The 27,409-nt window shown below is 46.0% G+C and overlaps 2 protein-coding genes across 3 annotated transcripts in view; one reads left to right on the top strand and one right to left on the bottom strand.

Moving 5' to 3' along the window:
- Nucleotides 1-27,409, top strand: part of C3_2H2orf80 (chromosome 3_2 C2orf80 homolog) — a 330,996-nt gene that overhangs the window by 109,495 nt on the left and 194,092 nt on the right. The gene's annotated exons all lie outside the window — the stretch shown is intronic.
- On the bottom strand, nt 10-6,186 carry LOC146858073 (uncharacterized). Of its 2 annotated transcripts, none has more exons than XR_014979984.1 (3): nt 5,633-6,186; nt 4,382-4,494; nt 10-944 (listed from the first exon to the last, which is right to left on the bottom strand). XR_014979984.1 is itself a non-coding variant. In XM_085648843.1 (3 exons), exons 1-3 carry the CDS (start codon nt 5,906-5,908, stop codon nt 745-747), a joined length of 579 nt encoding a protein of 192 aa, XP_085504969.1. In that variant the 5' UTR covers nt 5,909-6,177; the 3' UTR covers nt 16-744. The 2 variants fall into 2 exon arrangements, 1 of the variants encoding a protein (XP_085504969.1); XM_085648843.1 differs by having other exon boundaries at nt 16-944; nt 4,382-4,484; nt 5,633-6,177.

The raw sequence follows: 27,409 nt of genomic DNA on the forward strand, positions 1-27,409 counted from the left end.
CAACTTCTTAATAGCAAAAATGGCCACTTTATTAAGACAGGTGCTTATTATATTTCTCAAAACACATCTTACAGATAGATGATAAAGCAATCCCCAAAATCAGCTTTACATATCTTCAAAAACATAACGCCCAAAATGTTGACCCAGGCAACCCCAGAAGAACTGACTCATGTTGAGAGATACCCATCATTTTCTTTTCCTTTCCCCGTAATCTGTATACCCCACCTCCCCACTTGGAGGATGGCCAAGCCCGCTCAAGACTGCCCACCCCCCTGAAAAGATCCGCCATCCAGGAAAACCAGAGAGTTTACCTGTCCCTTACCCCCACCAAGGAGAAAAGTCATGACAATCTGCTGGAGCACCATATATTTTCCTTCCATATTTGTGGGATCAAATCCCTCAATTCCAGTAAGTAATATGCTTGCCCCATCTGGGACAAATGCACCCCATCCTCACGAAAAAGATGCCCCTCAGTACTTTTTATATTACCGTGAGATAAAACTGTGATTCCGATGTCCCCACAGAAAACTCTCATGGCTCTATTAAGCTTACGTCTCACCTTCTCCAATGCTCCTCTCTAATGCAACCTCGTTATGAATTCAGTCCAAATCACCATGGTACCCCCCCCAGTTATTCCTGATAACGACCAAATCCAGTTTCATTTGCTTTATTAGAGTCAGGCCAGATAAGTTAACCAGATCATTTTCGCCTAGGTGAATGATAAGCAAATCAGGAGGGCCCCCCCTAGAACATATCATAAATAACGTGGGAAACAAACCCCCCCATTCCCCTTTTTCCTTTCCATACCACCTCATGACTAACACTTGTAAGTCCGAGTGATCTGCCACAAATCTGTTGCTCAGCATAAACAGCAGCCCACTTTACGAAGGAGTGTCCCACTATCCAAGTTGTCTTTTTCTCACATATAATCCCTTGAACATGACCTAGGTAGAAAAAAACAACATTAACAAGAGAACAAATTGATGCACTGAAAGTATTTCCTAACATATTTTTCACAACATTTGGACTTCCATCTCCCGATCCGACGTATGTCTGACCAGGACCAACCCAATCTCGCAGCCTCCGTTGCTGCCCCAATACGGAAGGAGTGTGTGCCAAATCGCAAAGGATTCTCACCCAACTTAATAAGCACCTTCCTCATTACTGCTAAAAGATAGGCAATAGAAATCGGCCGCCCCTGTGCGTGGCAAACAATTTCCCCTGGTGAGAAAAATCTAGAGACTTGGAAAACCTCCCATTCCCCCACAGGACAGCAAACCTCCACCCCACTCCTGTTTAAGAAAACCCATTTTCCCCTGCCCAATTGATCCGTCTTGGAAGCCCTCAACCAAATCCGCAACCTTTGTTGATCCATAAAAACATAATCACTGCGTATGCCTGCCTTGTTACGTAAACCGAGTAACTCAGATGCTCTAAATGCCCCAAAGAACAACCATAAAAAGCATAATCTAAACTTACACCACTCAAACTCATCATAACAGCAAAAAGGCAACTGCAGCAACATCCTTTGTAACAAATCAAATGTCACTGGCTGACATAACAGCTTGGTACCAGCCTGTTCCCTACTTAAACCTCTTTTTACTAACACTCCTCCCACCGGATCCCTCCCCCAACATAACTGGCCATAAAAAGAAATTCCTGCCAATTTGCCAGAAATGGTAGTGTGAGAAAAACCTCTATCTATCAAGTGTAACACAAAACCTAAAAAAACTGTTCATCATTGACCATCCTCCCATTCTTAGCAAACGTGTTACCATAACTTATTAACTCGGTCCACGCCTGCAGATAGCTTTGTCTCGTAGAGGCCGCAACTGATTTCTCTACCAGTTCAACAATCCTCATTCCCACCATGCCCAGACACACTGTGGGATCTGAGTCTTGTTGGGTTCTGCCCCAGGAGCCAGACTGCGAAATTTCGTCCACTGAAAACAAGACAGAGCATCTGCTCTACAATTATTGACTCCTGGGATATGTCTTGCTTGAAAAACATGTTAAGTTGTAGACATCTGAGCATAAATGCACGTAACAACCTCAAGACTTTCAAATCCTTGGACTTTTGCTTATTGATCAACTCGACCACAGCTAAATTGTCCACATTGAAAAGGACTGGTCTATTCTGGAATTCTTCACCTCATACACACAATGCCACGAGCAGAGGAAAGAACTCCAGAAAGGCATACTGCGACCCTGCTTCAGCCAATGCACCGGCCAGCTTTCCGCACACCAACGCCCCTCCCAGAATATGCCAACACCTTTTGCACCAGACGCATCCGAGTAAATCTGCATTTGCCAAATCATATCTTCATCCGCAAAAAACAAAGTTACACCATTAAAGTCTGCTAGAAAAGTCAACCAGATGTACAGATCGGCCCTAGTGGCTGCTGAAATACGCACTCTGTGGTGAGGAAGATAGGCCCCTGACATGGACATTCCCAGCCTCCTACAGAAGGTTCTACCAGCCCTGACCACCCTACACGCAAGGTTCAGATAACCCAACAATTTCTGCACCTTCCTGAGCTCCAGTTTACGTTCTTCAATCACAGATAACAAAAAGGCTGAGATCTCCTGCACTTTCTCTGCAGGTAACCTAGTTACCATCTCCACAGTGTCGATTTCAATTCCCCAAAAAGTCAACTTTGTACTGGAACCTTCAGTTTTGTCAGGTGCCCAACAGCACGCCACGCTCCTGGGCCATAATCTAGAAATTGTGCAAAGCATTTTGACATTGTCCTGTATTCTTTGCACCAATAAACATAAAGTCATCCAGGTAATGACAAACGAGTTCATGTCCACTATCGTATGTAAAACGCCACTGCAAGAAAGTGCTCAAGGTTTCAAATAGAGCACACGATACGGAACACCCCATTGGAAGAACTTTATCAACATAGAATGCTCCCTGGAAGTGCATACCTAAAAGTTCAAAGTCAGAAGGGTGAATGGGTAAGAGCCGAAAAGCGGACTGTATATCACTTTTAGCCAACTTTGCAGCTCTCCCAGCTGACCTGACCAACCTCAGCGCATCATCCACTGAGGCATATAACACTAGAATCCACTTGTGAGATTAAGTCATTAACTGACGAGCCCTCTGGCCACGAAAGGTGGTGTATTAAACAGAACTCCCCAGCTTTCTTCTTAGGCACCACCCCCAGAGGTGAAACAATCAAATTTTCCATTGGGCAATGAACAAAAGGACCAGCAACTCTCCCTGCCTCTTTTTCAGACCGTAACTTCTGCTGAACAACCTGTGGAAACTCCTTAGCTGATTTTAAATGATCAGACCGCCTGCTCTGTCGAGGACCCTGGTAACCTATCTTAAACCCGTCTTTGAAACCCCAGAATAATCTGGATGCTGCCTCGGTGTCGGGATATTACCCCAGCCAGTTGACTAAAATCTCCAGCCTAATTGGAGTATGAGCCCTTTGGCACAAATTGAAATGCGTGACCTCTTCCCCTCTGCCCCTTTCCTTGATCACCAAACCTCTGGCCTGCGAAACATTGTGTGAGGGGGTGTTTGCCTCCACAATGAGAGCACTCATTTTTGTACCTACAGAATTGTCTATTGCAAAAACCTCTGTTGAAGTTCCAGCAGGCTCCGGAAACAGTCGATTGACCCCTCCCACTAAACCCCGCTCCAGCCTGGGCGGGACGGTACTGAAAAGGCCGATAAGATACCGGTAGACCACTCGCAGTATGGGTGGTAGCTGGTGGCTGAGAAGATGCCATTCACTGTAACCTCAACTCTGAATCCACATCACCCCATGGCCTGTCATTAAAAACGCTCATTCTGGCTCTAAATTCCTCATCATATGACAACCAAGCGTAACCGCCAAAATAACTTTGAGTTTTCCGTATTATATCCATGTATTTGAACATAGTTACCGCTGTATCCTGATGTTTCTCGCAGTAGATGCTAGCATAAGTAAGAAAAACAGATGTCCAGTTCTCAATTGTTTTGGGGACCCTAGGACTCCTGGCCAATTCCCAATCCTCCTCCTTTGAGCCTTCTTTGGCCTGAATATCCCGATGTAAAAGCTTAAAAACATTGACAAATTCATGTCTCCAAATTCTGCTTTTGGTCTTGTCAGATAAATGAGAACCTAAAGGCATATCGATCCCCATATAGGGAAGTTTCTTATGAATATTTTTATCTTCCTCTATCACTTATTGGTCATCTTTTGTAACATCCTTGACCTCCTTAACACCTTTAGCACCATTCCCCGCCAATACCTCTTGTAAAGGTCCCTGATGCCCATCCCCAGGAATATCCGTGCCCAAAACCGCCTCCCTCCAACTCCAGTAGATCTGGTCGATTTTTGTGTTTGTCCCCCTTGCTGCCAAGCTGTCCACCACTCCACCTTACCTTTGGGTAATTGAGATGCTCGTTTGTGAAAATCTTGAGAGTCATCCTGTTGCTGACTGACGATTGCAGGTTCCCGTACAATTGCTCGGTCCGCACTTGACTTCTGCAAAAGACTAAGAACACTGGTTTGACCCAATAAACCTCTCTTTCCCCCAACAGTATTCATATACTTCACCCCACTGTCCCCCCAATCCCCTTCTCTCAGTTCACCCTCTTCGAGGTCATCACTGTCGGCATCAAGGACCAAATGCTTATCACAGCCGCCCAACCCGTCTCCGCTCCCTCCCGGCAGCTCCCCATCACCAACCCCTCCATCATAAAATCTCCAATGGAACTTTTTCATATTCTTTGTTTTGTCTAAAGTAGTAGGAAAATCTGCTCCAGATCTCCCCTTCTCCACTATCAAACCTGCCAGAGCCGCATCGTGCTCTGTCCGCCAAAATTGTTTGCCTGACGCTTTCCTCATTAAGGGAGCTGGCCCTTTACTCTGCAAGCCGCTCAGACCTGACTGCTCCTGATAAGCCGGTCGCGCCCTCCATGCCCACAGACCTAGCGCTATTATCCACTCTTTTAGTGGCACCACTATCCACCCATACCCACTGACCTGCACCTGGCTCAGGGACAACCTTCTGAATCTTCCCTCCCAAGCTCAAACACTATTGGCTCACCCTAATCGTAGGGCTGGCTAAATGCCCTGCATCCTGACATGTGGCCACATCCTTAGAAAACGAGGCGCCTGCGCGACCTCCTTGTCTAGACCAGGTAGGCAAATGTAAGGACTCAACACAGTCCTGCATCCCAGGCTGCAGCAATACGTCCCTACTACTGGTGGCCTGCCTCAATAAAAACCCTCTTTGGGATGAGCAGACTCCACCGGGTACCAAACCCCCCACTGCTCCCCGCAGAAAAAGCATCACAAGGCAATGCTGGGGAATAAAAACATGGAAAGGACGAGGCAGGGCTCAGTAAATAAGTCTGGCCCTGCACATTAATTAAATTGGCACCTCCAGGCAACAAGCATTCGGTAGACAGCCCAACAGAAAGGGGAACCAGCTCCTTCAACTGGCCACTCTTAACAGGCACAGCCGCAGCACTCTTAGCCCTTCTCCCCCTAAGGCTTTTCCTATCCACAGCAGCAAGCCTGCCCGGGGCACTTCCCCTCAGTCTCCCAGCCGCTCCCACGGACCGCCCCCTCCTCCTGCCCACGACAGAACGCTGGGCGTGCACAGAATCCCGAGCATCAGCACATACCTGGCCGGTAGCATGCTGCGAAGTGGGGGGAACAAGAGTCTCCTCATGCACATTGGCACCGACCTGTGCTGGAACCAGCAACTGTTCTCCAGCATACTCCTCACTGTCAGCAGGATGAGGGGATAGACAGGCAGACCCTGCGTCGGAAACCCCATGCGCCGCCTTCCTCTTCGTGCGAGCGAGCCCCACCCAGGCCTCACCGCGAACCCCAGGCTTCAATAAAATCATCTCTGCCAGCTGCGCAGAGTACTCGAATGGCGTCCCTGACCTCCGCATTATCAGACATCATGGACATCATGGAGGAGAGGCCCTCGCAAAGTGAGAGACACCGGGTTAAATTTTTAAGGAGACAAACTAAATTCCGCAAATCCCGCCGCCCTCAGGCACAGTGATTTTCCCGCCCCGCCAGACCTCTATAAATAATCTTCCCCGCGCGCCCACGGACTTTCCCAATTAGCCCTCCTCACACCTGGTTGGCGGATTCATTGTACGGACCAACCCAGGGGGAGACCGACTCGTGTCCAGCTCCCCCTGGATCCCCCCTTGGCCAGTAGGAAGAAGGTATTGGACGGCTGGACGGCGGCACGTAGTGACGTGTGCGCGCACAGCCAATTAATGGACATTGTTTGTTTTGCAGACACTTTTTGGCAAATATCGCGGTGATAAAAGTAAATATTGCAGCCATCGCGCTAGTCAGCCGATTTCGCGATTTTTTCGTGAATCACAAAATCGCGAAATGCTGGAGGGTCTGACAGACACACAACACGCATAGATCTGACCCGCTCCGTTCACCCTCCCTGCCCTACCATGCTCAAGCACAGTCTGAGGCCAAACAGTCTCTCTATCCACATAATCTGTCTCAGTGTTCATCTTTTTCTATAATGGCGATATGTACAAATTGTCATCCTACGTGTTGTGGACAATTAATGTAAAACCACAAATAAAGATTTAAAAAAAAAAAGTAAGATGCAAAAAGGAAAGTAGAAAATATCTTAAAACATGTCCTGGTTCAGGTCTTAGAAAAGGGACTGCCTCTGCGAAGATGGGACTTTTAGGAAATGTAGTGATTTTCGTAAGAGTATACGAAACTGTGTCACAGTATTACAGTTTGCTGCAGACCATTTGAACTTGCACATGCAGCCATGAAAATAGAAGAAGGACCAGCGTTCGTGTGTATTGGCTGTGAACCCCAACAGAAGCCTTACCTATATGAATCAAAGTGTTTAAGCACTACAACTGTACAAAACTGAAAATGAACACAGTAAGCCATGAGCTTGCAGGACCGATGTAACTGCAGCTCAGATGAAATATATTTCTGCTTAAGCCAAATATCTTCTATTGTTTTATATGCGCAATCTTGACGAATTATAGAATCAAATCTTATAAAATGAGATGGCGTATATGAGATACTGATTCTGATGGCTCTAGAAGTGCTTGGAAGAGTTTCACAAAAAATCATCACAAAGTAAAATAGTTTCTATAACTGTTTAACATTTATGTGAGCATCATTCTTTTTTAATAATCTCTTGCCATGGCTCCCTTGTTTCCAAAGTAAAACCCAGTTCACGTGTCAACGACAGGTTTAAGTGGCACAGAAGAGAAGCTTTTGTGTGAAAAATGGTGGTGTTCTCTGTTTTTTAACATTTATTCTTTGCATTTTTCCGAAGGGTGGTGTCTATGTGGGTGGCATGGAACTTGATCAGTTTAACTTATTATTTGTGCAGTGTCATATCCAGGCCGCAACATTAGGAAACAACTTATTGAATGTTTCTGGGGAAATCTTAAACTATCTGGCTCAAAGAAATCTCTTTTAAATATATTAGCGAGGCCCCTTGCCAAAGGAATAAACACTGAAAATATCCAAACACATGTAGAAAAGAATATCCAGAAAAGGAATATACAGTATCCAGAAGGTGGAACAGGGCTGGTCCTAAAACGTTTGGACCCCCTGGGCAGAAAGAAAATGTGTGTGTCCCCCCTCCCCCCCCGATTTGCATACAGCATGAAATCTCAGGGAGTGCTATCAATTGTCTATTATTGAGCGAATTTGCAAGAAGCAACTTTCTTGGTGCAGATATCAGTAAAACAATAACATGAATATGAACACTATTAGAATAGCACAAATATTTTAAATGTCAATTAACTAGAAATACATTATATTAGTCACACTGGATGGAAAGGTTTGGCCTAGGTCTCTCCAAAACTTATAAGTTCAATCAAATGTTAACAATTTGTTTCCAGATTAGTGCATTAGATACGTATATGTGCATGCAGTAATTATATAGGGGTTTTCTTCACGCTCCCTGTGCCCAGGACGTTACGCTGCTTGTGGGGGCCTTGGATTGCCTAGAAGACGGGACTGCGAGGACCTTGGAGCATTGCGCTCCGCTAACTCGGCTCATCTGCTCCTCTTCCCGCTGGCCTCTCCACCCACGCCACGCCTCGCGGCCCCCGCTGCGCGGGAGCCGCTCGCAGGCCTCCTCATCAACATTTAAAACCTTGGCTGGTGTGTTGCAGGTTGGGTTTCTTTCACGCTCCCTGTGCCCAGGACGCTACGCTGCTTGTGGGGGCCTTGGATTGCCTAGAAGACGGGACTGCGAGGACCTTGGAGCATTGCGCTCCGCTAACTCGGCTCATCTGCTCCTCTTCCCGCTGGCCTCTCCACCCACGCCACGCCTCGCGGCCCCCGCTGCGCGGGGGCCGCTCGCAGGCCTCCTCATCAACATTTAAAACCTTGGCTGGTGTGTTGCAGGTTGGGTTTCTTTCACGCTCCCTGTGCCCAGGACGCTACGCTGCTTGTGGGGGCCTTGGATTGCCTAGAAGACGGGACTGCGAGGACCTTGGAGCATTGCGCTCCGCTAACTCGGCTCACCTGCTCCTCTTCCTATAGCCCCTCCCCCTTCATCATTATTTATTCCCGGCTTAGTCCTTCCGCAGGCAAGGGCGGGCCCGTTGTAGCCCGTTCGAGCCCGCAAGAGTCCGGACCGGGCCACATCCCTTTCATCCACGGACTTGGGTGCAGGTTTGAACTGGGCTTTACATTCATACTGTTGCATCGCTTGTGGGTTGATAGAGTTCAGCGGGCACAGTGGGTGTTAGGCATTGCTTGACATAGTTGCGGGTGCTCTAACGTTCCAACGCAATTGTTTCCCCCATATTCTGAGCTTAGCGCAATGGCCTCCAAAACGGGCAGGATTCCTGCTCGCAATGATAACCTTACGGGCACCTTAGATAATTTCATCATCAGAGCTAACTCAGTGATAGACCAGGGCATAGTTCTTATGGAACGTAGGGTTTCGCAAGAACTTGCTCAGGCCAGACGCTCTTCTCTGGGTCCTTTAGCCTCTGTTTGTACTCCCCGAGCCATTGAGGGTACTCCTAACTGTACAGGCGCCAAATCATCTGTACTCCCACTGACCCGATTTATAGATGACACTCCACAAAGTGACACCATGAGTTGCGATGAACTAATAACATCACCGAAAACTAGATCCCCTCCACCGCCGTGCTCAGGCCCTATCCTGCGCAACAAGAAGGATAAAACTCTGATAGTGCCCTCGAAGAATAAATCTAAAGCTCCTAGTGGGAAGAGAACTCATCCCGGGGGTAAGAAAACCTCAAAGCGCCGGGATAATCTAACCACTGAAGTTTCTATCAGGTTAAGTGAAGATCTTGAGTCATGCACCCCGCACCTAGTTGCCCCCACTGTTATGGTCGATGCAAGCGCTCCATCCAACATCCCGCTACAAACTGAAGGGGTTGTAACACTGCTGCAACTTAACTCATTGTTGCACACCCTACTCGATCCCATTCTTATCAGGTTAGATAGGATAACAACTCACCTGGCACAGCTTGAGATTCTTATCAATGGAGCACAAGGAAACGTCCATAATAACACACAATTGCAATGCTCCTGCAAATGCAACCACAACAACAGGCCGGATGGGATAACCCCAGCTGCACCCTTAAATAATCCAAACACTCAGCAACTGTCTAACCACCCTACAACAGATCTGGCAGCTTCTGCCCATATTGTTAACCCAGCACCCCTCCAAACTGAAGACAGGGCCATTAACACCCAACTACCTGCTCCTATTATTCCAGCATCTGCTCTGGTGGCAAAAGGCAGTGTCAGTGGAAGTTCGTCAAGAAGGGGAGATCTGGGAGAGGTACCTGGGCCTATACTGTCGATTGATTTACCTCCCGAATCTTGCCCCCTTGTGGTCGTTCTCACAGGTGTCCCAGAAATAAATGAAGCTACCACAGAAGACTACATCTCCCTAAAGAATAAGACGATGCAATGGCTGTGTACCCACAGGCCTTTGCCCCCCCATGTCAACAGTGAGATTATTATGGTCAGAAGGGTGGGCTGGATAGGGCATACCCCCAAAACTATACAAGGTGACTGTGTCTTAGTCAATTTTAGGGACCCCAAAACAGTGGAGTACATTTGCAGGGGGGGATTCTCCCACCTTGAAACTAAAATCGCAACATGCCCACTTTCTTCCTTCTATCCTAGCCAATCTGCGATAAGCCAAGAAACCGAATGGTCCCTTGTACCCCATTCCCGAAGGGGGCGTGTCGGGCAACCAAGGCGAGAAGCTCATACCTTGTCCCGCACTTTTATCCCCCTTTACAACAGGTATAGCCAGTTAGATCAGGTGGACTGACTGATTAGGTCGTTAGACGGGACTCAGGCTCCCCACCAGATTGAGTCAATTCATGAAGGCAATATGCTTCCCTGTAGTAGGGAGGCACCTTCTCCCCCTGGAGGGATCAGCTCTGGTCACTCCCTAGAGAGTATTGGTTGCAGTCTCAGTGAGCAACACCCTACAGAAAATTTAGCCAATGACACCATTGCTCCTGAGGACCCCATTGAATCCAATCCATCGGAGAGTTTACCCCATTCGACTGTCTTTCTATCTCTACCCAATAGCCACGTCCAGCACATGACCATAACATCCTGGAACGTGGCGGGACTAAGCACCAAACTCAAGTGCCCTGAATGGGGCTCCTTTGTAGACACCTACGATGTGATTCTATTTCAAGAGACCTGGGCTAGGGAGGGAGCCCACAGACTGGGGTTTGTGGCCTTTAATACCATGGCACGTTGGGGAGGCATTGGGAGGCCGTCTGGCGGCCTGTCTACGTGGGTTGGTATCCATCTGGGTTGCAAAGCAGAATTAATTGAGACCAATTCAGCTGACATTCTATGTGTCTTACTGACATGGCAATCCTCTTTTAAACTAGCCCTAATCAATGTTTACTCCCGCCCCATAGCACTGGCTAGGGAATCTCACACCATCAGAGAACTTTCAGCTTTTCTCGACTCTTTGAATCGGGAAATCCAGTTTATAATTGCAGGTGATTTCAACTGCCATTATGAGCCCCTACCAGGGATGTATGAGGGAGCCCTGTTGGAAGAGGATGAGTTCTGGGGAATTCCTCCCTGCAACTCTGCTCCTGCTAAGGCGTGGTCCCCACTAGCTACACAGATTATGTCTCTTACCCTTCACAATTCAGTTAGGGCGGTCAACGGCAGGAAACCCTCGGACATTCCGTCTAGATGTACGCACAATAAAAAAGATCACGAATCTCATCTAGACTATGTCATGGTCGAGACCAGGCTTTGGCCAAAGATCGTGGATCTGGAGGTACTGTCCAGGACTGATAGCGATCATAACGCTCTGGTGCTAAAGATGATATCTCCTCTTGTTTCAAAGCGACAACCCGAACTGCCAACTGACCCTGGCCTTGTTTTATCCAATAACAGGCGGCGTGTCAAATGGGCGAAACTGCAAGATAAGAGGGATGCCCTCCCTAGATTATATTTAACTATTCTCCCCTTCCTCACCATGGCAAGGGACATCCTGATCGCGGAAGAGCATTCTGTTCCCTCTGTGAACTTGCTTACTCTCCATCAGGACCTGGTGGACACGTTAGCCGATATTTTTAATCCAGCTGTAACCTCCAATAAACCTATGGTGCCCCGCCCTTCCTCCTGGTATAATGCTGAGTGCAGGAAGTCAAAAACCAATCTGGTAAATGCAATTAAGGATGGTACGGATAGTTCAACTATTCGGGCCCTCAGACGCTCCTACAAGGAAGTAATGGAACAGGCAAAAATTGCCTGGGACTGGGAGCGCTGGCACGATCTTGCCTCTGCACTTACTAGTAAGGAATCGCGGAGATTCTGGGCAATCGTAAATAATGGGACTGCTGAACCCCGCAATGCAATAGAAGTAAACCTAGACCCAGGGGTTTGGGAATCCCATTTTAAGTCTCTCTATGCAGGATCCTCCGACTTAGATGTTCTGCATTTTCATCCCCTTATACCTGGAGATGATGAGGTTGAGACTCTGGCCTTCACCCACGATGATATTACCCTTGCCCTGGGAAAACTGATGTGGGGCAAAGCCCCAGGTTTAGATAAACTTCCAGGTGACATGTTTAAGGACCAGCCCCTGATTTGGGCACCGTATCTGTGCGCTCTATTCAATAATATCCTGCGAGGCGCAGAAGTTCCTGGGTCGTGGCTGGGAGCAGAGATTATACCTATCTACAAAAAGGGATCACCTCTGCTCCCAGCAAATTACAGACCTATCAGTCTCATTGATGTCCCCCAAAAAATATTTGCGCGACTTATTTTAGATCGTCTGCAAGAGTGGATCAATGAGAATGATATTTTGTCACCCTATCAGGCTGGCTTTAGGAGTAAAACATCCACCACGGATCAGCTATTCCGCCTAGCAATGCTATACTGGAAGACCGTCACTATAGAGGGTGGCAGCCTCTATATGGTGTTCGTTGATCTCCGTTCAGCATTTGACACCGTGCCTAGGGGGAAATTGTGGGCTGTTCTTCGGGACCTGGGAATACCTAATGCTCTGTTGAACATATTAGTGAGATTGCATACACAAAATTTTGCACAGGTCAGGTGTGCGAGGGGAGGAGTCTTGTCCGCAAGGTTCCCGGTAGACAAGGGAGTTAGGCAAGGGTGTGTCCTCGCCCCCACCTTGTTTTGCCTATACGTGAATGGGTTGATTTCTCGCCTGGATGCAGTACCAAACAACGATGCACCCAGGCTGGCAGGTAAGAAAATCGCAGCAATAATGTTTGCCGACGATACTCTTTTATTAGCTAAGTCACCCATGGGGATACAGCGCACATTGGTTGGGTTTCATGAATTTTGTATTGATCATGGTCTACAAATCAACGTAGACAAAACCAAATTCATGATTTTTAATCCCCCACGACGCACCAGACCCCCTCCTATATTGGATACAGTTTCGCTTGAGAGAGTGCAGACCTTTCAATACCTAGGTGTCACGCTGAGCGAAAACCTTTCCTGGGTGCCTCATCTCCTAAAATCCCAGCTTAAATTGACTCAAACAGCGGGTGGAATATTGAAAATGAACAATGCCTCATCATACAGGCCCATAAGCCCAGGTTTAGAAATCTATAAATCCAGGGCAAGATCAGCGGCCCTGTATGGGGGGGAACTATGGGGGTACGTTGTGAGTCCCGAATTAACCAAAGCGGAGAATAGATTCTTGAGGCAGCTGCTAATGCTTCCACAAAGTACCCCCCTTATTCCTCTTCGGCTTGATCTGGGCTTACTCCCAATCCAGGAGGAACTGTCTATAAAACCCCTTAGATTCTGGAGGAGATTATGGCTAACCCCCGAACTCACACAATATAGAACTGAACTGCAGGAAGTATTAAATTTGAGCCAAGCTGTGCACATCCCCTGGCTCTCCTATGTCAAACAGGAATTAACGTTAATGGGTCTTGTGGATTTGTGGCATCAGCCAGCGATTGCCTGCAGTGAGATCTCAGGGAAACAGCTCACCCAGTCACATAGAGCTAGATGCACTAGTGCATGGTTGCATAACTCACGCATTGGTCCTATGGTAAATTCATTTCTAGAGTTTAAATCTGTATACTCCTTTGAGGATTATTTAAATGTAATTTATCCTGTACTGGCCAGAAAGTTATACATCCAATGGAGGTTTGGCTGCCTCCCCCTTGCATGCTTCACAAACAAGTGGTCTAGCTCCGGGGTTTCCAAATGCCCAGGCTGCGGCACGGATTTAGAGAATGAATGTCACATCCTTTTCTTCTGCCCCATGTACAGCAGAGCCCGGAAGCACTGGATTATACCTGTATGTAGGAACCTGGGTTTCCGCAAATATGCAGATGCACTTAGAGTTTTTAAATCTAACACAGCAGCTTACATTGTGTTTGCACTTTCTAAGTATCTCCATGCATTCTGGATAAAAAGGAGTTTTTTAATTCGAAACAGTGCCTAGACTAACTTGGGGTGCTAGCTGTAAAAAATTTTTTTAACTGATGAAGTTTTTATTGTGTATTTTAATGTACTGTGTTTTAAATGCTGCTTTTATGGCCGAAACAGGTCGAAATAAAGTATTATTGAATATTGAATTATATAGGACAGTGAATGGGCCCCTCAAGTAATGCAGCATTTGACCATATCTGTGAGGCCAACGGAAGGTACGGCCTATCCCTGAGCCTTTCCTACCAAGCACTTCAAAGCATATGGTAGGGCCCTTTCTCCCCTGGAGCTTGCTGCATTGGGTAATGGCTGGGATCCCTTGATGAAAAGAATCGATCCCTAACTTCTAAACGTGAAGAACATGCTTCATCTACCCTATCCCCAGACATCCACCAACGGCAGAAGTCAACTTTCCATTATTACTTTGTAGGACACTTAGCGTTCTTGTGTTTTCACCAAAGAAGATGTATATATGGAAGTTACCAAAAATCACTGAGTTCATTTTATGGTTTTCATTCCATTACACCCTTTTCTCAATCAGCCTCCTATTCTCTTTAACATATAAACAATACTGGGAAAGATATGTGTCTTCAAACAAGCAATCTTGGTTTTCCTAATTGACCCAATTTTTTGATCTTGGGCAAATCATGTTCTTCCTGTAACTTTAACTCCTTGTCTGCCATTATCTCACTGGCTGACTGGCCATTATCTTAAATATTTTAGGGTGAGTGCTGCTTGTTCTGGGGTGATTCATTCTCACTGTTTACATTCCTCAATCTTAGCAACTCTAAAGGCGAAAATTCTAATAAAGTGGCCTGTGTACGACACGTCCTCTGGTACAAGTCCTTCATCTAAGTAACCATGTTAGTAAATGCTGCCTCCTTGCACCGCTGTACAGGAAAGCCATTGTTAAGACAATGCCACTAGGCTGTGCTGCTCCAGGCTTTCCAGCTAAACTGTTTTTTTTACGCATCATATTGATTAGACTGCTTATCTGAATCAGTTCCTTGCAAGCAAAAAATGTTAGACGTTTGAAATCCTGTCAGAGCTAACTACAGAGTGCTGTGCAAATATCTGAAATAAATGAAGAGCAGAACAATCCAGCACACTGCCTTCCTACTTTGGTGGGTCTTACTAGACTGGACCACGGTGTGATGTCCAGGGGGGTGAAGGCCTCTTCTGACTCACAGCGCTGGATCATGGCCGTGAGGAATAAGGTGAGTGGCCTAGTGGTGTAGGAATTGGTCTTTGTTAAGGCAAGGTAAATGCACCCACTCTTCGATGGATTCAATGTTGTTCAATACATCCATTATTTTGGTAAATATGATTCAAAACACCCCGGGCTCCAGTGCCATTAATGCGAGGATTCTGCTCATGCACAGAACTATGCGCAGGAAACCAGGACCTCAGTGAATTGTGGTGTACCAAAAAACTCACCTCAGTACCCAGAACTCCTATCCGACTAGCATCAGTGTCTCATTCGTTCTCCGTATCATCCCATCCTGAAGCTACCAATGATTAGACAACCCAGAACAAGCGACTTAGAGTACTCTCAGGAATGGTGGAACTCAGAAACACCTTTTCGTTATTATTCTCATATCAGTCCACAACAAGAGTAATCAGAGACAAGGAAAAGTTTAAAATGTATATTTTTAACTACGTGCTCTAAGGTGCAATACTTTGGCTAACGTAAGCAGACAAATGATTAGAAATAAAACCATGAACATTGTTACAATTCCATAGAAAATGAAGGGAGAAATCATATTATATTGATAGTGGAAACAGATCCTATAATACCTTGGATAGTAAGCTAGTTTCATAAACTAATAGACGGTCTCTAGGTTTGAATGTGGAGCCCCGTACCTCAAAGATCAGCTTAGGTGAATCACATCACAGGATCAGCTCTGCTCTCTGTGTCTGGAAAGGTTTTCTCCAAGTGCCTGAATCATGCATGCAAATGCAATATTAAAGGCACCCGAGTCTCAGATATTTGCAGCTGTGTGCTTATTGTGTCTAGAGCGTGGGCCGATCAACCTGAATTCAACAGCATACATTGTTATTTGACCTTGACGGTTTCTGCACACAGTGTTCAGACTAAGGTCGCGGTGCACGTCTAGGGATGTGAACAACAGACCGTTCTCATGTGAAGAAAAAGCAAGCAAGCAGTTTTACCCGCAATAACAGCTACCTGTAGTGTCGTGAGCAAAAGCAGCAAAGTGGCAAGATGGCATTTAACTTCTAAAGCGCTTATGCTAACATAGCAACGTGTAAACATAAAACCCTGTCCTCACTACACCCTCCCTTGATCAGACCACAAACAGAATAGGGAAGCAATGTAGGAACGCAGAGTTCAAGTTCGAGTGAGACAGAACCAAGTTCATATATTGCCAATCCGTATAATTTTTGTGAAAGTTCGAAAAATTTGTTGGGGAAAAGTTAAAAATTAAAACATCTCTCAGTGGCGTTACACAGCCCAGTCAGGAGCAAAAAATAAAAAGCAAAAATATTGGAGTTAGCACGTGCAGAAGATGGGGAAATGCCAATTTAATCCATCAACGTGTAGGCACAGTACGTTGCAACAGCCTCTAAAAGGAAGTCATTTTAGCCGTCAGTAAATGATTCCGCCATCCAGTCTAATAAAGTAAATGAACATACATGTTCTTCGAAAACCGGAGCCTCTAGCACCATCAGAGGACAACTTGTGTGTTCTTCGAGATAACTTCACGCCAGGAAGTCATGGGCTGCAGCATATATATCCCAATTCACTAGGAATCCGTGCACCGCTCCACAGGCCATAATCCCGATACCAGAATAGCCCAACTCATGAACCACTAAGGGACTCATTAGTCGATCATAATCCGGGGCAGGAGACGCCTTTGTTCCACAGGCACAAATCCAGAGCCCATTCGAATGGACAATCTATGCAATGGAAAGCAGGTTGCACGCAAGTAAAGTATGAGAACCGGAAGGACAATCCATAGGGTACGCTCAAAGTGGCCAGTGGTAGTGTATCATAGTATTCAAGCATGCGGTTGCGTAGTTGAAGCAGCCGGGGCAGGCTGTTGTGTGAACCAACAGCAGAACACCAGCCGTCAAGGTGAGGATTAATGGAAGCCCGCCGAAGACGCTGGAAAAAATAGAATGAAAAAATGCCGGTATCACACCAAATATTGTTTGGAAAAAGGTCACAAGGCTGGAGCCCACAACTTTGAAAAAGTGCACTAAGCCAGTTGTTGACGAGGCATTGAATATAGTGTGAATCAGAGCACCGAAATGAAGGGGGAGATCTGTATTCAAAAGAGCATGCACCTCAGTGTGGGTGTTAGCCACGTGAAGGACAAATGTTTCACTGGAGTAGGTTAGGGCGACTTCTTTTTGAGACAAGAGAGCCCTTATTCTGCTCATCTTGTTGAACTCTGCCTTCAAGGTTGGTATGGAAGGCCAGATGGATATGTCTAGTCTCCCATACGGGGGCGAGAAAAGCACATTTTTACAGCAGACTACTCGTTGTGAGACAGTTACAATGTACGGAATCCCTACTAGCATCCCGCAGCATACCTCATTATTTAAAAGCAAATAGCTACCGTTAGCTAATAACGTGAAAGTTGGCTTAATTGCTGGCACAGGATTTCTCTTTAGAATGCAAGCTAAATTCGGGGCGTGACCATTGCAAGCGCCGTGCAATTGGATGTTCCTACAAACTACTGAGTGATCAGGTGTGGAAGTGCATTCCTCTCCTTTTAAATAAACCTCTTTACCCTCTCTCAGGCACCTGTATGTAAATGGGAGCAACTAAACCTCATGTAGTAAAGCGGTACCCAATGGTTCGTATCTGCCTAAGGCATAGTGATTCATACATGAACTGAACTTGAACAATGGAAATGGTAGTGTGTTTAACCCATGGATAAGCCACACAGCTGAGTTTGATTCGGCCACAGAAAATGGTAAATGGTCCAACTTTTCAATATGCAATAGTGAATATGTCGCATCCTTCATGGACATGAACTCTTGTTTATCAGTCAGACTGAATGGCAAGAATAAAGATGAAGTATTCATGTAGTCCCAGGGAACTTTCCCAGCCTTCAATGTTTTTAAAGTCCATGCAAACTGCATTATAGAACGCAATTGATTTTGACCATGGTATAAAACAGACATATCATCCTGAACAATGTCCACAACAGATGAAACAATATTATCTAATGTGTAAATACTGGAAGAAAGGGTGTTAATGCTATTATCAATGACAGCAAGCACTTTTTCAAAATGTGCTTGATCAATAGCTCTTAATCTAGAAGCAGCTTCAATTTGAGATAATTTCCAAACTTTTTTGTACACAGCATACACCGATCTTTTGGACCTGCCACCCAAGGGGCCCTTAACAAAATCATTCAAATCTACTTTGTCATTTAATTTGGATAAATGAAGTTTAACAGATGCCAAGGTGGAATGTTGCAGCCAGGTTTGACATAACTTTCCTACAGAATAGGTAGTAACAGAATGGGAAGATTCAAATCGGGGTCCACCCTAACCTGTGTATAACTGGGCGGCAGACCCAGAAAACGTTGTTGACAGGAATCTGAACTTTTCTGCCATAACAACCATCCTTCGGGATCCAAGTTGAAAATATTGAAGGATGTATTAGTAATGAATGGCTGCAATTCATCAAAGGACAGATCTGTGTAATTATCCCACATTGGATAAGCGCCCAGATCAGGAATAGAAGGGGAATTCATCTTTTTAGAAGTAGCCAATCCAAAGCAGGTGGTCTGAAAAATAGTAGAATTCAAAAACAGGTGGGTAGGTATAAGGCATGCACGACGCAGAGCTTCTGTGCCTTGTACCTGTCAAGCTTTAGAACCCCAAACAGATTTAAGATCAATGGTATCTTTTCACAGCTCATAGCCCCCTACAGCTAATTCATCCATAAAGGACTTTGAATACAGTAATTTAGTGTGGGTCAGTCTAACTTTGGAAGCTGACTCAGTAGCCATTTTAAAATAAAAGGCTTCAGGTTTAGATACACTGAAAGCAGAAAAATATGTACATATTTTCACTAGAGCTTTAGAGCTGCCTTCAATTGGTGCTGGACAATGTTCCCATTGTGTATAATTAACAACATTTCTAACTGTATTCGCTTTATGCAGGAAATGATTGCCATAGTGTTGGCAACAAAACAACTCTCCATAATTTGCTGTGTCTAAATACAAATCTTCAGCATCAAAAGCAGCATAATATTTCAAATCTGAAAAAAGAGCCTTGATGGCTTGGACATCCCAATCATCAGAGCGTATGTTTTGTTTCACAACATCCCCCATAGAAACACAAAGTACATTGGGGACATTAATCACCTCTGTGGGGCCATGAATTTGAAATTTTACAGCATCCCATACAATCCCATCTAACACAGGCCAGGCAGTAATGTTAACAAAAGTCTGGTCTCTCTTCATGATGTGTGATGAGGAGTGGGAGGCCAAAGTTCCATCAATTAATCTAATTGCAGATCTTTCGGTTAGATAGTGTCCCTTTACAATACGAAAAAATTCAACCACAAATCCAATCGACAAACAAAAAAATAGATACGAGCACCAGTCAAATGAAAGTCCAAGTGGGAATTAAAAAATGTCTTTTAAACCAAACAGCAAAAATAGAAATTTTCGTTGGGGCATTCGATGTTGTAGAGTTAGTGTCAAACGAAGAACGTGACTGGTCACCTGCACTTGATTGCACACTAGGCAACGACACATCTGTGGGATAGGTATACTCAGTATCTTCAACGGGACCACCAGCCGGTGGAGTCAATAAAGGATTAGTAACTGTATGCATCTTGATGGCAATGTCAGGCCTGTTGGTATTTGCTGGAGCCAAAACAGAATTTCTCAGCATAGCTGGACAAGAGACCGCTGGAGTCATACTAAGAAAAATCAGCCACTCGTTGTAGTTTGACATTGTCAATGGAGATGTATCTGTTATCCTTGCGACCAGGGAGTGGAGGTAAATGACTGTTCTTGTAACCTGCACGCCAAGCACTGGAACTGGTACACGGTAAGAAGGGCCGAACTCCTTCTTGTTCTCCACTTTCTCACGGACCAGGTCACCAACTCGAGGTAACCAGCCAACTACCAGAATCTACAGTGCAGCATCAGTTGTGGAGGGCAAGTGTTCCTTTGCAAGACTGTCTTGAGTCTCTTGTAGATTCTGTAATACAGCAGAATTATCATCTACGTCAAAGGGTGCGGCCGACGCCGCCATGTCTAGACCATCAAGGTCCGGGACAAACATTTTTACGCCAAAGAGCATTTCGGATGGGGTGCGCTCACCCAGAGACCTTCTAGGGAGATTATTAAGTGCACGTTGAACGCTATACAAATCGGCCAACCAGTTCCTGCCAGGACCTAAAACCGTAGCTGTCAAGGATTGCTTTGAGTCACGGTTCATTCGCTCCACAACACTATTGCCCTCAGGCTGTATGGAGAAGAAAATTTGACTTGAACCCCCAAAGATCTCATGAAATCCTTGTATGCCTTAGAGGCAAACGCTGGAGCCTGGTCTGAATGGAGGGTACCACATTCAAAAATTCCCACAAAGACACGCAAATCCCTGATGACAGTTTGAGCATCAGCACTCCGTTGTTGCCAGACCCATAGAAAATGTGTGCATGAATCCACTGCAACTAAGATGTACTTATATGCAGTATCAGTGGGGAAAGGACCGCAGTGATCTAAATAAACACACCCAAGTGGTTTATTAGATATGTACAACTGTGTTTGAGGTGGACGCGCAGCAGTCGAAGGTTTAATCTGCTGGCAAATGTCACAATTAAGGACATAAGCATGAGTCTGTTTAAACAATCCGCGCCACCAGTAATGTTGTTGTAAGATAGTAACAGTCGCTGAAACGCCGGCATGGGCAGAAGCCATACATTCATGAGCGGCTGTTATCAAGGAAAGTCTGCAGTCCGCTTTGGGAATCAATCTGTCACCAACGTCGTTAATTCTCACATAGGAATCTTTATCAGGACTTAAATGATAAGAGTATTTAGAAGACAAACCTCGAGGGTAATTATCACCCTTCTCTGTTGCAGCAATTACTGCCAAGATGTCATCATCAATCTTACTTTTGGATCTTGTAACTGCTGCTACTAGATATGTTGCCACTGCTGTTTTCGCTGCCTCATCAGCTAAACTGTTGCCAACAGCATGTACCCCGACGTGCTGGTGACCAAGTGTGTGAATTACATTTACGAGCGGCAGGCGTTGTTTAAGTTGTGCCTTAAGCATTTTATGTTTGATTGTGTTACCTTTGGAATCACGAAACTCATTCTGAGACCAAAAGAATAAATTGTCACTGAAAGACTGAACACAGTAAAAAGAGTCACTCACTATAAGAGTAGTCACTCGAGGATCAGCAAACTCCAGTGCAAGCACCAGAGCACGTAGCTCTGCCAACTGAGCAGTACAATCACCCAATGTCTGTGTATGCACAACATTAGATTTGAATTCTCCATTCACAAAAGTACCAGCCACTATTGCGCAGGCTGCTGACTAAGCGTGCTTAGAACTCATTGCCGGTTGCGCCGAACTGTCAGTGTAAATTATACAATGGTAATCCTCAAGCGGGCGCAAGGACAGAGGAGCTGGATGAACAAATTCATACTGTAAATACTCCTGAGTCTGCAATGAGGCATCTAAGATGAAAGTGACATCCGGAGACATCAAAGAAGTGGCCCATTGTATCCAACGCGGATGCAAAGCTTTAGAATTTGGTACACTGGCTTTCGTCACTGCCTCAAGGGAAGGATACGGTGTGACAACCAACAGCGCTCTCTCTTTCAGAATCGCCATCTGCACTGCAGTCAAAACTTTTCCGACAGTGGAAAAGCGCATTTCAGCCAAAGTGTACAAGTGTGACTTGTAAGCAATAGGGACTGTGTCTCCCTCATTGAACATTAAGTACGTGAAACACACTGCGCCTGGCACAATTCTTATTACGAGGTTAGTGTGGTTATCATGCGTCAATAAGTATTTAGAAGCAAGAAGATCAGCCTGCAAAGATTGCAGGATAGCTGAATGTTCTGGCAGCCAGCTCGATTTGGAAAAAGTAGGTTGTACCAAGGCATATAGCGGCTTGATACGCTGGGCATGATCGGGAATGTAAGTACGCCCGAAATTCATAAAACCCAGCAAAGATTGTAGTTTTTTCAGAGTTATTGGAGCGCGCAAATATGCGCATTTCTCCAGGAAGTGAGGTGCTAAACCTCGACCTTCGTTGTTGAGTTCATAGCCCAAAAACAACACTGTAAACTCCGCAATGTGTGATTTTGCAAAGTTAAATTTGTAACCGAAGTCCGCAAACATAACAATGATGCGGTCAACGTGACACAGATGCGGCTATAATTCGTCGTCTGTGAGATAAATATCATCAACATACGAGTACGCATCAGGGTCACTGCTCTCCAACAGAGAGACTACACGTGCAGCAAAGACACCAGGACTGTTTTTATAGCCCATGGCAAATCTTTTAAACTGTTTCTGTTTGCTGCCAGAAGTAAAGGCTGTCCACTGACTACTAATAGAGGAGAGGTTAGGGCTGTAAAACCATTGGAGATGTCAAGTGTGGTCTTAAACCTTTTTCTCACAAGACTATCAACAAGGGCAGAACTGTGGGTGTTTTGTACCACGCAAATGCCGATAATCCAAAACTAGGAGGTACAACCCATCAGGTTTGGTTACAGTGAAAAGAGGATTATTCATGGGTGACACACATGTTTCAATTACACCTTGATATCCCACCCAACCTGTGTACGGTACAACGCCGGAGCAAGCACTTGTGCCCACTCTTCTGCAAAGTTCTGAGCCTGCTCCTTCGACACAGTGTGCGCGAAAGATAGGAGGATTACCTCCACCCCTCTGGGAGCGGCCAAAACGAAAGCTGGGGGCTAGTCCGCCTCTGCTAGCAAAATGTCATATGTAGCGATCAGATTTCCCAAAAAATCCCTTTTATGGTATGTTGTATGTCATCTTCTATTAAAAGGACTATGTCATATAGTCTGTCAGGGAGAGCCACTCTAGTGCCACTCTAGTGTCAGCCGTTTCTACAGTAATAGATGTGTCAGTTGCTGTCGCCTTCAGATATGGACGCAGTACTTGCCGCACTATTGTAACCTCCGCTGTGCTGTCTAGCAGCGTTAGTACCCATGTCAGGTTCCGAAGCTGTGTTCTCACTATCTGTGGCATACCTCGCTGTTAGTGCAGCAACCTTCTTTTTCAGAAATGGGGGTCGTTGACGTGCAAATTCGTCCTGCTTGCCTTTACCATCAGCCGGGTGGAGTTGCTCAGGTCCTTGTGGGGCACCCCGACCTTTTCCACGTTCTCCTCCACCGGATGGTGAGACCGATGTTTCCTGTGAAGAATGAGGAGATCGTTGTTCAGGAACCTGAAATCTATCATGAGACCTAATTCTAGTGCGATTCGCGCAATTCATAAGTGCGTTCAGTAGTCACTTGTACTGGTGACGCGGGAAGAGACCCCTGTTTCTGTTGCTGCTTCCCCTGTTTCTTAGTTTTCCAATTTTGTTTAGGAAAAGCTAGACGGTCGTCTTTAGTAGACATAACCATCTGAGTTTGCGGTTGCGCTGCTGTTTTAGCAAAAGGCTTAATGCCCAAGCTATTGCGGTCAATGGTCTTATATGCCTCCACAATAATCCTTGGTAACTGCCGGGGTTTATCGACGTTGGCGACGAGGCGCAGCTCATTTGACAACTGAAAGTTAACTGCATCTCCCTTGACGTTAGCAAGGATGAGATCAGCAACTACGTCGAACATGCCGACAAGCCTCATTCCCAACTCGCCCGCCGTCTCCGGACCGTGCTCAACCTGAACTCGCTTGATCACGGAGGGCAGTACAGTCATAGATGGTGTGCCGAAGCACTTCGCGTAGACTGCTGCAACTACTTTACCCCAGTTCTCACAATCTGTCACCTCTGGGACTAAGTCTTTCTGCAAACTAATGGTAAGGATACTGTGTTTTTCCACAGGAGTAGAATTTGGAAATACCGATTCCAGCTGGTCAAATTTGTCAGCATACAAATAAGGCATATCGTCCTTATTCTGGGGGCGCTTGCCCATTACCAAATTAACCATGACAGGACTAATAGTAATCCCGGCCGGGCCAGCTGGTTGCGTCGCAACCCCAGGTGCCCCACCTGGACATTGCGAGAGACGTACCACAATCAAGGCGGTATGGAGTTGACGTAAGTCATCCACCGGGGCTTGCAAATATCGTGGATGTGGTGTGAACCCGGCCAAGACTGGCCAAGTTGCCCCAGGAATGGACAAGGGACCTAACCAAACCGGAGTTATGGTGTGGGGGAGGACGCCATTGAACCAAATACGATGCTGCCAAGCGGAAATAGGAATTTCCTGCATCCTATACGGCATGTAATTAGCTGGAACTGCCGTAGGAGTGTATGCGTGAAACGTCTTATCGTCCGCATTCACCTCCGGAAAAGTAACCCAAGAGTAGAAAAGCTCATAGGGGAACGATGCATCGGCACTCATTACAAACATAATAGACATTCCATTGTCAGGGACACCGAACTACGTCAAATGACGCCGAGAAGTGCGTGACTATGCGCTGCAATTGCAACTTCAGCCATAAGGACGCAGAGAAGAAAAACAATCTATATTAACCCGTAGTAAAAAAAGGGTCAGTAATTCATAAATAAACCTTTTTAATTGTCAAGTTTGAATGAACCTATAAGTCAACCATATAGGTAGGTTTAAACCATCACTCCCGTCAACCGGAAACAAGAGTGAGGGTGTTGTGGACAAATATAAGCACTACTAAGGCGTCTCAATCATATGACCAAAACGTTAGGTGCGCCATGTTGCGGGGATTCTGCTCATGCACAGAACTATGCGCAGGAAACCAGGACCTCAGTGAATAGTGGTGTACCAAAAAACTCACCTCAGTACCCAGAACCCCTATCCGACTAGCATCAGTGTCTCATTCGTTCTCCGTATCATCCCGAAGCTACCAATGATTAGACAACCCAGAACAAGCGACTTAGAGTACTCTCAGGAATGGTGGGAAACAGAAACACCTTTTTGTTATTATTCTCAAATCCGTCCACAACAAGAGTAATCAGAGACACAGAAAAGTTTAAAATGTTTATTTTTAACTACGTGCTCTAAGGTGCAGTACTTTGGCTAACATAAGCAGACAAATGATTAGAAATAAAACCATCAGCATTGTTACAATTCATAGAAAATTAAGGGAGAAATCATATTATAATGATAGTGGAAACAGGTCCTATAATACCTTGTGAACCACCCCCAATGGCTAATAAGCTAGTTTTATAAACTAATAGAAGGTCTCTAGGTTTGAATGGGGAACCCCATACCTCAAAGATCAGCTTAGGTGAATCACATCACAGGATCAGCTCTGATCTCTGTGTCTGGAAAGGTTTTCTCCAAGTGTCTGAATCGTGCATGCAAATGCAATATTAAAGGCACCCGAGTTTCAGATATTTGCAGCTGTGTGCTTGTTGCGTTTAGAACGTGGACCGATCAACCTGAATTCAACAGCATACATTGTTATTTGATCTTGACGGTTTCTGCACACAGTGTTTAGACTAAGGTCGCGGTGCACGTCTAAGGATTTGAACAACAGAATGTTCTCATGTGAAGAAAAAGCAAGCAAGCAGTTTTACCCGCAATAACAGCTACCTGTAGTGTCGTGTGCAAAAGCAGCACAGTGGCAAGATGGCGTTTAAGTTCTAAAGCGCTTATGCTAACATAGCAATGTGTGCATATAAAACCCTGTCTTCACTACACCATTGTACCTTCTGCACTAATAATACCCAAGACCCTGGGAGGGGCCACATTCCATGGGCCTCTCAGCCATGGTCCTGTAAAAGACTGCCATAAATTAGGTACATTGGGGACCTAACACCCCAGAGTTCCACTTTCACTGCACCTGCTGCACTATATTTAGCTACGCCCCTACAAGGGTTCTCTCAGTCATGGTCCTGTGATGCGAGCCTTTGCAGCAGAAGAACATGGTTGAGAGAGGAGGGGAGCTTGTGCCATATCAGTGATGCATTGAGCCCTGATGCAAACAAGGTAAGTTGTTCCTTCCGCCACTGAACGGACAGTAAAATACAGCCATAATTTGAGTGCATTGGCCCTAAAACCTCACAAGGCAACAGTGGCACTGCACTTGCTATGCTATCTATAGCTACGACCCTCAGAGCCATGGTCCAGTGCTGGGAGGCGCATGACAGAAGGCTCCCTTTCTTGGGTCTCTGAGAACTGAACCAAGGCTTTAAAACTTAGGAGAGGATAGGCTTTTCCTGGCCCTCGCAGCTTTAGGTCATGGCTCTGAGGTGCATGGGAAAAGGGACCAGTGGCATAGTATGGGCTCTGATGCAAGTAAATGATGCTGTACATAAAACACAGCAATAATGTTAGTGCACAGGTTCCTTGCCATCCATGAACCCTGGTCCCACAACACCTGCTGCACTATTGATAGCTACACCCTTGAGAGAGCACCCCCTAATGGCCACATATCCATGTAATGTAACAGTGCCTCAAAGCTTATGAGTGAGCACTCTCTGCCCTGGGCCCCAACCATGGCTGAGGGGCCCACGCGAGAATCTGCCCTCAGCCTCACAGTGCTGAAACATGGCTGTGAGGACTATGAAAGAGAGACAAGTTGCATAGCAATGGTGCCCTGGCCCTGGTGCAAAGTTAAAGCATCCCCTCAAACTTGTCCACTGCCTGCACAGTAAAATATTGCAATAATTTGGGTACCTTGGTCACCTAATACCCCTGGGCTCAGTTCTAGGTGTAGGTGAGGGAGTCTAACTCCCTTGGGCGTTGCAGCACCGAACCACGGCTTCCATCCCTAGAGTGCCTCTCCCCTCTGCCATGGTCCTCTCTACATGGTCTAGAGCTGCGAGGCCCTGGAGAGCGGAGCCCAGTGTAATGGAGCCCTCTTTCCTGGTTCTCATAACAATGGTCTGGCTCTGCAAGCCCATTTAATGGGGGTTTCTTCCCCTGGATGTCCCCCCCCCCCATTATCCAGAGCTGCGAAGGCCAGGTGAGTAGGTAGGAGCTTTCCCCTGGGCCTCACATCTATGGTCTAGCGCTGTGAGGCCCAGGGGGTGTGGTCCTACTCCAATATGTCCCCAGCAATGGTCTAGCACTCCTATACCCTGGTCCTCAAATCTACTGGCTGGTGAGGCAAGGCCCATGAGAGGAAGCCCCACTGACTTGGGCCTCACATCAATGGTCTTATGCTGCAAGACTCAGAGGAGAAGAGTCTCCATTCCTGGGCCACATAGATATGACCCATCACTGTGAGTCGCAGCAGAAGGGGGACCCATCCCCTGGAGCTCACAGGCATGGTCTAGCACTGTGAGGCCAAAAGAGGGTGGCCAATTTCCAATTTTAAGTTCACAAAATATGTTGTGCTTTTTGA

This window comes from Triturus cristatus, chromosome 3_2 (assembly GCF_964204655.1).
Source record: "Triturus cristatus chromosome 3_2, aTriCri1.1, whole genome shotgun sequence".
NCBI lineage: Eukaryota > Metazoa > Chordata > Amphibia > Caudata > Salamandridae > Triturus > Triturus cristatus.

Bases quoted from the DNA above. Each gene is read 5' to 3' on its own strand.
- LOC146858073 (XM_085648843.1), bottom strand. From the start codon at position 5,908: ATGCGGAGGTCAGGGACGCCATTCGAGTACTCTGCGCAGCTGGCAGAG. The intron at 4,485-5,632 runs GTATGTGCTGAT...AGTCTTTTGCAG, and splicing joins CGCAGCATGCTACCGGCCAG to AAGTCAAGTGCGGACCGAGC. The intron at 945-4,381 runs GTAAGGTGGAGT...TTTTCTACCTAG, and splicing joins AGCATCTCAATTACCCAAAG to GTCATGTTCAAGGGATTATA.